Source organism: Aethalodelphis obliquidens, unplaced genomic scaffold (assembly GCF_003676395.1).
Source record: "Aethalodelphis obliquidens isolate GAN/ISIS:26980383/991018 unplaced genomic scaffold, ASM367639v1 scaffold97, whole genome shotgun sequence".
NCBI lineage: Eukaryota > Metazoa > Chordata > Mammalia > Artiodactyla > Delphinidae > Aethalodelphis > Aethalodelphis obliquidens.
In genome coordinates, this window is record NW_020838041.1 from 3005414 (window position 1) to 3017177 (window position 11764).

The following is an 11764-nucleotide window of genomic DNA, read 5'->3' on the forward strand; positions in this document are numbered from 1 at the left end:
AAAAAAAAAAAAAAAAAAAAAAAAAAAAGCACTGGGATGGCACTTGCAGTTTAATTGAGTGGGCGTTTACTGAGCTCTTCCAGTTAAGCTCCTGGGAAAAGGCAGTGTGGGAAAGTCACAGTTGTGTCCTGAAAGGTCTTGTATTTTCATAGCAGAAATAAGACGTGCTTTTGACGTGTCCCCATTATGCTTCCAGCCCTTCCTTGCATTTTGGAACAAGATGTTCCAGGCTCATCTTGTACTTTCCCTGCCTGAGTGTAGAGTCATCCGTCCCCAAGGAGCCCTGTTTCCTTCTAGTTAAGAATGGTACTTAGAAGCCAAAGTCTGGGCACTAAGTGTATCATTGCTGTGGGGCATTGCTGTTCCCAGGCCTTCTTAGGAATGTACTGTATATCTATGAACACACACCACGTACACGTACATACACAAGTTTATATCTGTGTTTCTATGTATCTATATGTATTAGGAATCATGGGTTCACACTGATACCTCTCAGTCCAGTCCAGCCCCACAGGTTCATTCTTCTTTCTCTTTTCATATGAATACTTGGGCTAGGGCACCTCGTAACAGGTCACCCTTCCACGTGGGCACACTGATCTCCATGCTTGGGAGTGTCCTTCCTGCGGACGCCTCCTCGCCCTGCTCCGGCTGTAGCTGCCCACACGGGGCCAGCCTTTTGTGTGGACTCAGTCTCCACTCTCATCAGCCACCATAGCTTACTCTGGCAGTCATTCTTGGGGTGGGCAGGTATCAGATCCTTGTGAGGGAGTGGGAGAGCCTTGTTTGAGGAATTTGGTGAGATAATTCTAATATACTGGACATATCTCTCTCCCAGGGCACAGAGCCACTGAGTTAGGACAGACTATTTCATCTGTATGTAGCATGTGGTATTTAGTGTTGGACCGAAAACGAGGAGGCTCATGCATAGTTTATTATTTTTTTTAAAACATACTTATTTGGCTCCTCCGAGTCTCAGTTGCGGCACGTGGGATGTTCGTTATGGCATGCAGGATCTTTTTAGTTGCGGCATGCGGGATCTTTTTCTTAGCTGCGGCACGCGGGATCTTTGTTGCCGCGTGCTGGATCTTTAGTTGTGTCATGTGGGCTCTTTTAGTTGCTACATGTGGGATCTTTAGTTGTGGCATGCGGGATCTTTAGTTGTGGCACGTGGGATCTTTTTAGTTGTGGCATGCGGGATCTTTAGTTGTGGCACGTGGGATCTTTTTAGTTGTGGCATGCGGGATCTTTAGTTGTGGCATGCGGGATCTTTAGTTGTGGCATGTAGGATCTTTTTTTTTGTTGCGGCACACGGGATCTTTGTTGCCGTTATGTGGGCTCTTGAGTTGCGGCGTGTGTGCGAGATCTAGTTCCCTGACCAGGGATCGAACCTGGGCCCCCTGCATTGGGAGCATGGAGTCTTAACCACTGGACCACCAGGGAAGTCCCTCGTGCATACTTTAACTGGTTGTGTCTGCTGGATTTAACTCACAGGGTGAGCTCTGGGGAAGGGTGCTGGTGATGGTCTGGTTCAGGCAGTTGGCGGAACCCAGGTTATTGTCCTTACTGACACACCCCTGCTTCTGTGAGGTTTCAGAGGGTGAAGGATAACCTGACAAGGGCTCCTCAGTGCAGTTTTTCTTTCTTTAATCTTAATAAAAGAACTCTTCATAGAGTGTAAGTCATGTGTATTCATTTTAGAAGATTTGGAAAATAAAAGCACAAAGCAGTGAAATCGTCTTGTTATCATCTGTCACCCAGAGATGCTGACAATTAAAATCTTGGTGTTGCCTTTCTGTGTGTTGTGTGTACTTATACACGTGTACGTGTGGGTGTTTGTTTTTTATTTCACAGAATAGTCACTGTGTTTAGGAAGAGTTTAAAGTGCAAAGTAATCTGATTTAGGGTTGCTTTTAGTTTCATGCTTGAGGAATGAAGGATAGAAATGAGAGAGGAAAGGTAATTCCCATTCCCTCGAGGTTCCATAATTCAAACTGTTTGTATCACCCTTTTGCCCTTTATGTGTATTGGCTTACGCCTGTAGTACATCCCAGAATAGCCCGGTTTCTTTTGTTTTCACTTTGGTGATTTTTGTAGAGCAGGTGCTCAGTGGCACTGACTGAAGAAAAGAAAAATAGAGGTAAGGTGATGAAAAGAAGGAAGGAGGACACTTCTTAAACAGATACACACTCTTCTGAAAGGGGGTTTGAATGGGTTTAGCCCAACTCTTTTAGGCCTGGCTTATTTCTTTTAGGCTTTGGGCCGTTGCTGATTTCCCTGCTGATGTAATACAAACCAAGCTTTATTAAAAAGATAAGTATTCTGACTCCTGTTCGGTGCTTATTCAAACTTGCTTGCATGTGTGTGTGAGAGTTTCAAGAATATAGTGAGTGTTGTTATTTAAGCTTGTTTCTGACTATTACATTTAAAGGCTAAAATATAAAAAATGAAATTTATTTGTTTTGTTCTTAAATAAAACAGGCAGCTTTGCCGTTTGGGGAGGCCTGTTTTCCATGATTGACTGCAGTATGGTTCAAGTCAGAGGGAAAGAAGACCCCTGGAACTCCATCACGAGTGGTGCCTTAACAGGAGCCATCCTGGCAGCAAGAAGTAAGCAGGCCTAGACACACACATTGAAGCCAGCCCCTGCCTGCGCTTAGGGACATCTGTAATAGACAGACGGAGCACTGTGTAACTTGGTGTAGTGAGTGTATACGGTGATTTGCGGGGAAGAGTAAAAGGATCTCTTAACTTGGAATGTTGAGGACGAGAGAGCCTGGAGCTCTAACCAGTAATCCCCGTGGTTAAGAGCAGTTCAGGTTCTGCTCCTGCCACTTACTAGCTGTGTGATTGGGCAGTTTCTCTCCTCAGCCTCTGGAATTAATCATTGTACCTGTCACACAGCATTGTTATGAGTGAAGAGCTTAGATCCATCTTCTGGGTCTTTGGGACAGAACAACCTAGGATTCCTTTGGGCGTAGTGGGTGAGCCCAGGAGTCAGCACCCTCTTCTGTGAAGGGCCAGGTAGTAAATGTGTGGGCTTCGTGGGTTGTGAGGGCTTCTGTCACATGTACTCAGCTCTGATGTCATGAGCGCAGCCTAGACAATACGTGAATGAACGCGCATGCTGTCCCAATACAACTGTATTTCCACCAGCAGGCCGTGGGCTGGATTTGACCTGCGGGCCATAGTTTGCTGACCCTGGTCTTGGTCAGCGAGAAAGGGGGTTTGGGAACGGGGAGTAGCATGGAGCCCTATGGACAGGTCTTTGCTTTATGGTGTCTTACATTAACCTGGATTTCTGTTAAAGTAATCTCTCTGTTCTCAACGTGCTCAGACGGACCAGTGGCCATGGTTGGGTCAGCTGCGATGGGTGGCATTCTGCTAGCTCTCATCGAAGGAGCTGGTATCTTGTTGACAAGATTTGCCTCTGCCCAGTTTCCCAACGGTGAGTCGTCTTTCTGCCTGACACCACAGCTCAGACGTTTGAAATGGTTTCCCGATGCCTGCTCAGATGTGGCAGTTTGACATCTCTGCATCACACGTGAATACGCCGTGCTTCGTGAGGGTTCTGGCTCTGCACGGGTGTGGGTGCAGTTAGTTGTGTTTCATCTCAGTAACAGAATGCTTTGGCTGATGACTTGCTGTCGATCTTTCCTTAGAGTTCTTAGGTTTTATCAGTGCTCACTTGCTCATTCTAAGAAATTGCCGATCATTTCAGCGGTGCGGGAAGAAGGGTCCCTGCAGACGTGGAACAACGATGGCCGTCAGTCGCCAGCTTTTCACTGCCTGTGTGTGGGGCACTGCTCTAGCTGCCGGGGGCAGTGGGAGCGTCAGGCTGACACGCTCACAGATAAATGAGGTCATCTGGTTGTGCTGCTTCCTTGAAGAAGGTGAAGTAGCAGGAGAAGGTGACCCGTGGTTGGGGCTCACTTAGGGCCGGAAGGAGGATTCTTCTGAGACGTTGGTGATGTAATGCGTTGCTCCTGTTGCTCCTGCCTGGTGCAGGGAAGGTGAGATGCTGGGCGGTTAGTGGTCCACAGGTGGTCACGACGTGGCCAGGGAATGTCTGCTCTGCGGCTAGCGTGTGCAGATGCTTGTAACTTAGAAAACTTGAGCTGTCTAAATGGGACTGTTCCTTGGCATTGGAAGGGATCAGAAAGACACCGAGGGTCGTCATGGGGAAGAGCTGACCCGGCGTTTGGGGAAGGAAATACGCAGAACGGTGTGACTGGTTGGAAGTTAGTTTTGGAGCTTGGAAAGGATTCGGCATAGAGTGAGGGACAGGTGACAGCTCCTGATTCAATTTGATTCCCTGAGGCACCAGGCGAGGGATTCGGTGTCTTTTGGGCACGGTTCTGAGGCCTGCTCCCTGTGGCCAGTGTCTTTTGGGCACGGTTCTGAGGCCTGCTCCCTGTGGCCAGTGGGTGACCCGGGTGGCTCCTGGGCCCTCGGTCCTTGCCTCTGCTTTCAATCATTATTTCTCACTGAATGCTCTGTTGTGATGGCTACTTTCTTATTTTGCTTTTTAGTTTGGCACTTTAGTGTGAAAGACTTCACATAAGACGTGAGAAAAGTTCCATGTTTGCAGAAATTCAGAAATTGATAGAAAAATACCTCGGTCACACTGTCTTGTAGGATTTAGCCTTGTTTGCTGGGGTTTCGGCTTCTTTCCTCGGAAGGAGTTCTCTAAAAGAAGTGCTTTTTATTTTAGACAGGAGGAGTGTTTCCGAAAGGCTATGTGGGGGCAAAAATCTTTGAAAAGCTAATCATATTTTTCCAGTTAACTTACATGAAGGAGTTCTTAAAACAGAAAGATGAGATAAAACTGTATCGAAATGGTAACAGTGGTTATTTTTGGTTTATCTTTTTCACCCAGTGTCTTCTCCAGCTTTCTGTAATGAACAGATATTTTTAGAATATAAAAAAAAATTCACTGGAGTAAAGTATTGAAAGAAAGCCCTCTTTACCACTGTCCTCTTTCTCTCTTCCTTCCAGATAGTTTTTAGTCTGCCTCAGTTTCCCTGAAGAAAAGAGGAGTGATTATTCCCATTAAAGTCTTTTTTTTTAAACAGCCACATTTTTTCTTAGGTCACAGGCCGTCCCATCCTTTGAAAGCAAATACTACAACACTTCGTTCTGCGCAAGCTAGGGGATGGCGGTGTCTTCCCATTTCAGGACCCGTTCCTTACCTAGTTGTATAAATTGTATTACTGAGTTCTCTTGAAACGTGACTAAGGTACTTAAACTTTGTGAAAATAATTTTAAATAGCTACTGACAAATACATCAGGAGGTGTGAGAGATTCATCCAGTCCTGATGCGGCAGCTTGTTCAGCAGTTGCATTAAAACTGGCGTGTTGTTTCTTGCTGTAACTACCCCATGTGACTTCGCTGGCGTAGCATTTGAGAGCTGCTCGTTCTGGAGGAGGGCCGCCAGGCCGCCGGACGTTAGCACACGCTCTCGTGGGAATCGGGCAGCTCGATAAAGAAATTCAGGTTACAGCTCTGATGTAGCACTTTGTTTTCTGAGTTGACTGATTTGCTCTTTACAGAGACTTGTCGCTTTAAATTACATAATATTCAGGGGGTGTTTAAATTCCCTCTTAATTGCAGGTCCTCCGCTTGCTGAAGACCCCTCCCAGTTGCCTTCAGCCCAGCTACCATCCTCACCTTTCGGAGACTACCAGCAATACCAGTAGGGCCTCTCTCCCAGGACTTCTGTAACAGAGTGAGCTGCGGTTCAAGGAAGGATTTCAGAAGATCAAATTCAGTCTGTTTTTAAAACTGTAGGTGGGACAACTATGGCCAAACAGGCTGTGAAGAGACATTTAGCACATTTTTCTATTTAAAGGAACGTGGGGGGGGCGGGGGAGGGTCTTAAAAGATAATACATTTATTTATTCACACTTGGATTGCGTTTGTGATCAAAATAAATGTCTGAAATCTTTAGAAGGAAAAGCAGTAAGTGCTTGAAGGACCAGTGGCAAACGGCAGTGAAGCATGACCATCATTTCCTCGGGGACCTCTCTGCCGGGTTTTGTTCTGTTAGTCAAACAATAAAAAACGCCAGGAGATTGCTCTTTCTATTACGATAAGTTGCAGAGTTCTACTTTTCATCCTTGAATTCAAATAATGCAGAGTCCGTTGAAAGTTGCACGTGGTACAGTCTCCAGGGATTGGTCCACAGCAAACACTTCCGGGCTGGAGGGCTGCGGGAAAGTGCTTAGCCTTCTCCTTGCGAGTAAAAAACACTCCACGTCTTGGTTTCGAGGGTGTTGGATACAAAACCCTCTTCACCTCTGAGGCTACTGTGTCTTGATTCTTCATCATCAGAAAAGCTTCCTTCCGGTATACCCAGTTCCGTATGAGAAGGTTCCTGGAGGGTATAATAGCCCTGGAAAAGTTTGGCGTTTATGGTGTGCTGGCAAGTACAATACATGCTGTTGTTCCTGTGTTGCAAGTCCCCTGGAGCTGATCTTCGTCGAGTGTGTGTTTTGGGGTATGGCCGGGTCTGGAAAATGGATTAGCATTTCGGAATAGGCCATTTTACTGGCTGTGCTGAGATGCCATGCGGCCTTACGGGAGGCAGGCTGTTACTCCCCGTTTACCTGCCTCTGTGAAACGGAGAGCAAATCGTGTGGGTGTGGTGAGCACATGCATGTCTTGGCCCAATGCCACGTACATAGTAAGCATTTAACTTACTAATGCTGGTTTGATCTTTCTTTGCGTGGTAAAATATACGGGAAATCATATTTATCATTTTAACCATCTGTAAGTGTACAGTTAGTGGAATTTACATACAGTGTAACAGTCACCATCGTGTATCCCAAAACTTCCTCCTCGTCACCAACAGAAACTCCCCATCCCACCTTCCCCCAGCTCCTGGTAACCACAGTTCTACTTGCTGTCTCTGAGTTTGCCTGTTCTGGGTACCTTGTATAAGTGGAACCGTACGATATTCGTCCTTCTGTGTCGCTCTTACTTCGTGGAGCATCGTGTTTCAAGGTCCGTCAGTGGTGTAGCATAAACCAGCGCTTCGTGCGATGGCTGAGTAATGTTGCATGGTATGCAGAGATCCCATTTTATTTCTCCATTCCTCCATTGATGGACACTTGGGCTGTTCACACCGTGTGACTCTTGTGAATAACATGGGCATACAAATACCTGTTTGAGTCGCTGCTTTCAGTTCCTTTGGGTGTAGACCTAGGAGTGGCGTTGCTGGGGCATGTGGTAGTTCTATGTTTAACCTTTGGAAGAAGCACCAAACTTTTCCACAGCGCTGCACCATTTGACGTTTCCACCAGCAGTGCACGAAGGTTCCCATTTTTCCACATCCTTGCCGACACTTTTATTTTCCTTTAAGTAAAAACATTATGGCCAGTCTAGCATGTGTGACTATCTCATTGTGGTTCTGATTTGCGTTCTCCTGAAGTACTGCGCTTATTGGCCATTTGTGAGTATTTGGGATTTGTCTTTCAGTCTGTAGCTCTTTTGACTTCCAGGAGTAAATGTAAGGAGATGTTATCAGAACAGTTCAAAGCTGAGGGCATGTTGAATCGCAGATAAAATGCTTTACATTTCTTAAGGTCTCCTAAACTTCCTCTTAAATGGCTTATTGGTTTGGAAAGTAAGTTCCTTTCTTGGGAATTTGGAGTCTGTGGTGGGTGTGTGTGTGTGTGATGCTGGCGTGTTTTTGCCATTTTATTGGTTAATTCAGCATATCTGAAGCAATCCTTGGTTACAGATGAATTTTCTGGAACGAGGGGTTGGGGGGGAAGAGAAGAAGCTTGAAAAAGATGGAAAGCCAGTTCTTTTTAAAGAACTTGACATTTAATTCCACAATATGTGGGACGGCAGGTAGAAACCCCGAAAACCTTTCCGGTTGTTTCCCTGCTTCTTGGCCCTCTCCTCCTCGGTGGATGCCCCCTTCCTCCGTCCCGCACTTAGGAGAGCTGCTGCTCCCGGGGAAAGCCTGGCTGCCCACCTACCTGCTGGGGCTTGGCCTGAGCGGAGTGGCTCCGTCTCCGTGATGTGTCTAGCGTGGAGATGGGGGGCTGGTGAGGAGGGAAAGGGGAAAGCAGACTTCATGCCTCTGATTTTCTACTGGAAGCCTCGTGCCATCTGCGTTTCCGGTCACAGGTGTTTCATAACCGCCCAAGAACGTCCTCGTGTGCTGTGTCCTCTGCCTGCCCCTGTTTGTCCAGCGGGCTGGTTCCTGGTGGTCTGGGGACCAGCTCGAGTGCCCCTGCAGCCTCCCGTCCCCTCTCCGTGTTCTGTTGTCACTGCACAGCAGGAGGAGGTGCTGAGCGGTTTGTTTTGTTTTGTTTTCTCTCCCCCACCTTTTCCCCCAAAATTTTTTCAATGAAAATATCAAAACTGTAAAGTTGAGGTTCACAGTGAACATACATATACCCATCACCTAGATTCTATGATTAACTTTCCAATACTTTACCATTGTGTACCTGTTCACCTATCACCCGTTTCCTAATAAAATTGAAATTTATGAAATCCATTGATAAGCTTTATAAGATGTGATTAAAAAAATTTTTTTATTGGAGTATAGTTGATTTACAATGTGTTAGTTCAGGTGTGCAGTAAAATGAATCAGTTATACATTGATTTTTTTTTTAAGTTTAGCAAATAATAGAAACCAGGTAGTTTAGATTCTAATAAATATCTTAAAATACCTATTTTGAGATGTTTAGTACATATTCTAAAACTAATTTTGGTGTACAAGAACCCAGAATAAAAGGCAAAATCACGAAAATTGTTTTAATTACCAAGATAAATGCAGAAACAAGCAGACAGGAAGGAATTTTTCCCTAGGTCTTTTTCTGGAATAATGGAGTGGTTTCTTCAGTTTCAAGGTTGAAATGCTCATCAGAAGGATCCCATCTGCTTCTCCCTTTTTTCCTTAGTATCTGACACTTTGTGTGAAATTGGCCCGAAATAGTGAATTTCTGAGTCAGGGTTGGAACGCGTGGGTTACAGCTGCATCTGTTGAAAGCCCGTCTGTTTTCTTATATGAAATGTCTGCAGATTGTGACGGCGTGGTCACAGCTCCACCCGGTGGTGCATTAGTTTCAGAACACAGTACTTTTGCTGCTGGTTTTGCTTTGTACAGTACGCTATCTTTTAGAGCAAAAGTCAACCACCTAAGGCTCAAGGGCCACATTTACCCGGCTGCCTCTTTTTGTAAGGCCTGTGACTGAAGAATGGATTTAAAATTTTTCTAATGGTTGAAAAAAAATCAAAAGAAGAAAAATGTTCATGGCACATGGAAATGACACGAAATGAAGATTCCGGCGTCCATAAATACAGTTCTGTTGGTGCACAGCCACACCAGGTCTTCACGTTTCATGAGCGACTGCCCTCATACGACACAGCAGAGTTAAGCGGCCGCGTCAGGGACCTCGGGGCACACAACTCCTGAGATGTTTGCCCTTTAGAGAAAAAAAATTGCTGACCTCTGTTTTAGAGCAATTAAAAATAAAAAGATTTATTTTATCTAAACTGATTCCATTTCTAGCACTCCTTTTCTTTGTGTGGACCCACGTTCCTCTCTGGTATCATAGTCCTGTCTCAAGAGCGTCCTCTAACATTTCTTATAGGGTAGGATTATATGGGTGGATCCAGATGAATGCCTAGGGATGTAGTGGGTGGCATTACAGGAGAGGAGCTTTTATAAAAAGCTCTTTACGCCCTGAGCTTTTATAGTGGGCAGTAGCATTCCTGCTTTTGCCTCTGAGGGAGACATTACCTTTATTATACCAGATAGTGAGCGTGACTTCCCTTTGCTCCAAAGCAGACCCTGTCTCTGTCTTGGAAGGGTGTAAGCCAGTTTACCAGCCTTACCACTGTGGACGTTTAGGGCTGGATAATCAGTTGTGGGGACCTGTCCTGTGCAATGTAGGATGTAGGATCTCTGGCCTCTGCCCACTGGATGCCAGCAGCACCTCCTCTCCCAGTTGTAACCACCAAATGTGTCTCTAGATGTTGTCAAATATCTCCTAGTGGGCAAAACCGGCCCTGGTTGAGAACCATTATGATAAGCAGATTCACCCTTTGCTCCAGAGGAAGTCACCATCTGTCTTTCAGAGTGGCTCTCTCTACAAGCATCCTCGACCAGATGGTCCAGAACAAAGGACACTCAGCGGCTCATTTTTGCAAGATGTGCAGAAGTGCACGTGATCCGTGGAGAATTGGCTCCCAACGTTGGCTTTAACTTAATTGCATTGTGGTTAAAGGAATGTTGTTCTGTGTGCCATCGATTCTTTTATTTGTTGGGAGTTTTTCATGGCCTATCTATGGTTTTGTGTGTTTTCTCTGATTGTTAGGTGCAAAGTTTGGTGTGTGTTGATTAGGTCAAGATTGTGACATTTTTGTACAGATCTTTTATGTCTGTATGACTTTTGTCTGTGTGATCCGTTAATTACTGGGAGACGTACGTAAACCTCTCTGTTGGCGGATTTGCCCATTTCCCTTGTAATTCTGTTACCTTCTACTTTCTGTAGTTTGAGGCTATACTGTTAGGTACATCCCCAACATGTGAGCTAGAACACTGACGAGTAGTTGACATCTGGGTATTTATGAGCTCTGCTTCCTCCAGCCTGGGGTAAGTACTATCCTGTCCAGCTCATTTCCTTTTTTTCCTTGATTTTTAAAAATCATACTACATATTTTCCCATTTGTTGGTTTGTGAGTTATCTTCATTTTATAGTCCTTAAGTTATTTTCTTTAAAATCTTAAAAAACACATACCTAAGAAAAAAATCTCACATTTATCCCTCTCCCTCTCTTCCTGATAATTCAAGGAGTTTAGAATGCTTCAACTTCAATCACCCCCTCTTCTTATGTACATTTAGTCTAATATTTTCATTTTATTCGGATTCCCTCATGCAAACATGATTAATATATATTTATTATTGTTGCTTTATACAGTGTTGAAATTCTCCCACTTGTTTTGCTCACCATTCCTTGTTTCATCTCATTTTCCTTCTTGAAGTAATTCCTTTAGAAGTTCTTTAGCAGGACTCTATTGATGGTGAACACTGAATTTTTGTCATCAGGAAATTTACTTGCCTGCCTTCTTGGATGATAGTCGGGTACAGTTCTCAGTTGACAGGGTTTTCCTCAGTGTTTTGAAGATAATGCCTTCTGGCCTCTCGTGGCTAATGAGAGGTCTGCCCTTGGTCCAATTTCCATTTGTCTTTTTTTTATAAGTAACCTGTCTTTTTTTCTTTGGGTCTTCTTAAGACCTTTATGTCTTGGTCTTCCTCAGTTTAACTAAAACATGTCTAGGTGTAGGTTTATTTTTATATTTTTCCTTGCAATTTGTTGTAACTTTTAAATCCTTAGAATCACACTTTAATCAGTTCTAGAAGATTTTCAGCCATTATTTCAAAATGTCCAGGATACGTTGCATTCTAAGCATTCAAAAGTGAGGGAAGGAGAAAAGGAAGGAAGGAAGGAGAATGGATGGGATGAGACTGCTCTTATCCCCAGGGAGAAGTTAATGCTGAAAGGAGAAACAGCATAGTTCCACAAATGTTTGACTCTACAGCCAAGGATAAAAGGCCCTCAGGACTTCCTTGGTGGTGCAGTGGTTAAGAATGTGCCTGCCAATGCAGGGGACACGGGTTCGAGCCCTGGTCCGGGAAGAACCCACATGCCGTGGAGCAACTAAGCTCCGTGTGCCACAACTACTGAAGCCCGCGCCTAGAGCCCGTGCTGCGCAACAAGAGAAGCCACTGCAATGAGAAGCCCA

At 44.9% G+C, this 11764-nt stretch overlaps 1 protein-coding gene and 1 non-coding gene across 5 annotated transcripts in view; one reads left to right on the top strand and one right to left on the bottom strand.

Annotated features, from left to right (window-relative positions):
* TIMM17A (translocase of inner mitochondrial membrane 17A) overlaps window positions 1-9515 on the top strand; it is a 14886-nt gene extending 5371 nt beyond the window's left edge. Inside the window, exons 4-6 of one of the 4 annotated variants that reach the window (XM_027095982.1) lie at window positions 2479-2607; window positions 3308-3445; window positions 5612-9515. In XM_027095982.1, coding sequence (XP_026951783.1) covers window positions 2479-2607; window positions 3308-3445; window positions 5612-5697 — 353 coding nt within the window. In that variant the 3' untranslated portion in view covers window positions 5698-9515. Of the gene's footprint in view, window positions 1-2478; window positions 2608-3307; window positions 3446-3718; window positions 4272-5611 lie in introns of those variants that run through there. The other 3 variants (XM_027095983.1, XM_027095980.1, XM_027095981.1) reach the window with 3 other exon arrangements.
* Window positions 1368-1440, bottom strand: TRNAW-CCA (transfer RNA tryptophan (anticodon CCA)). The gene has a single exon. It is a non-coding gene; the product is annotated as a tRNA-Trp (tRNA).
* Window positions 9516-11764: the final 2249 nt, after the last annotated feature.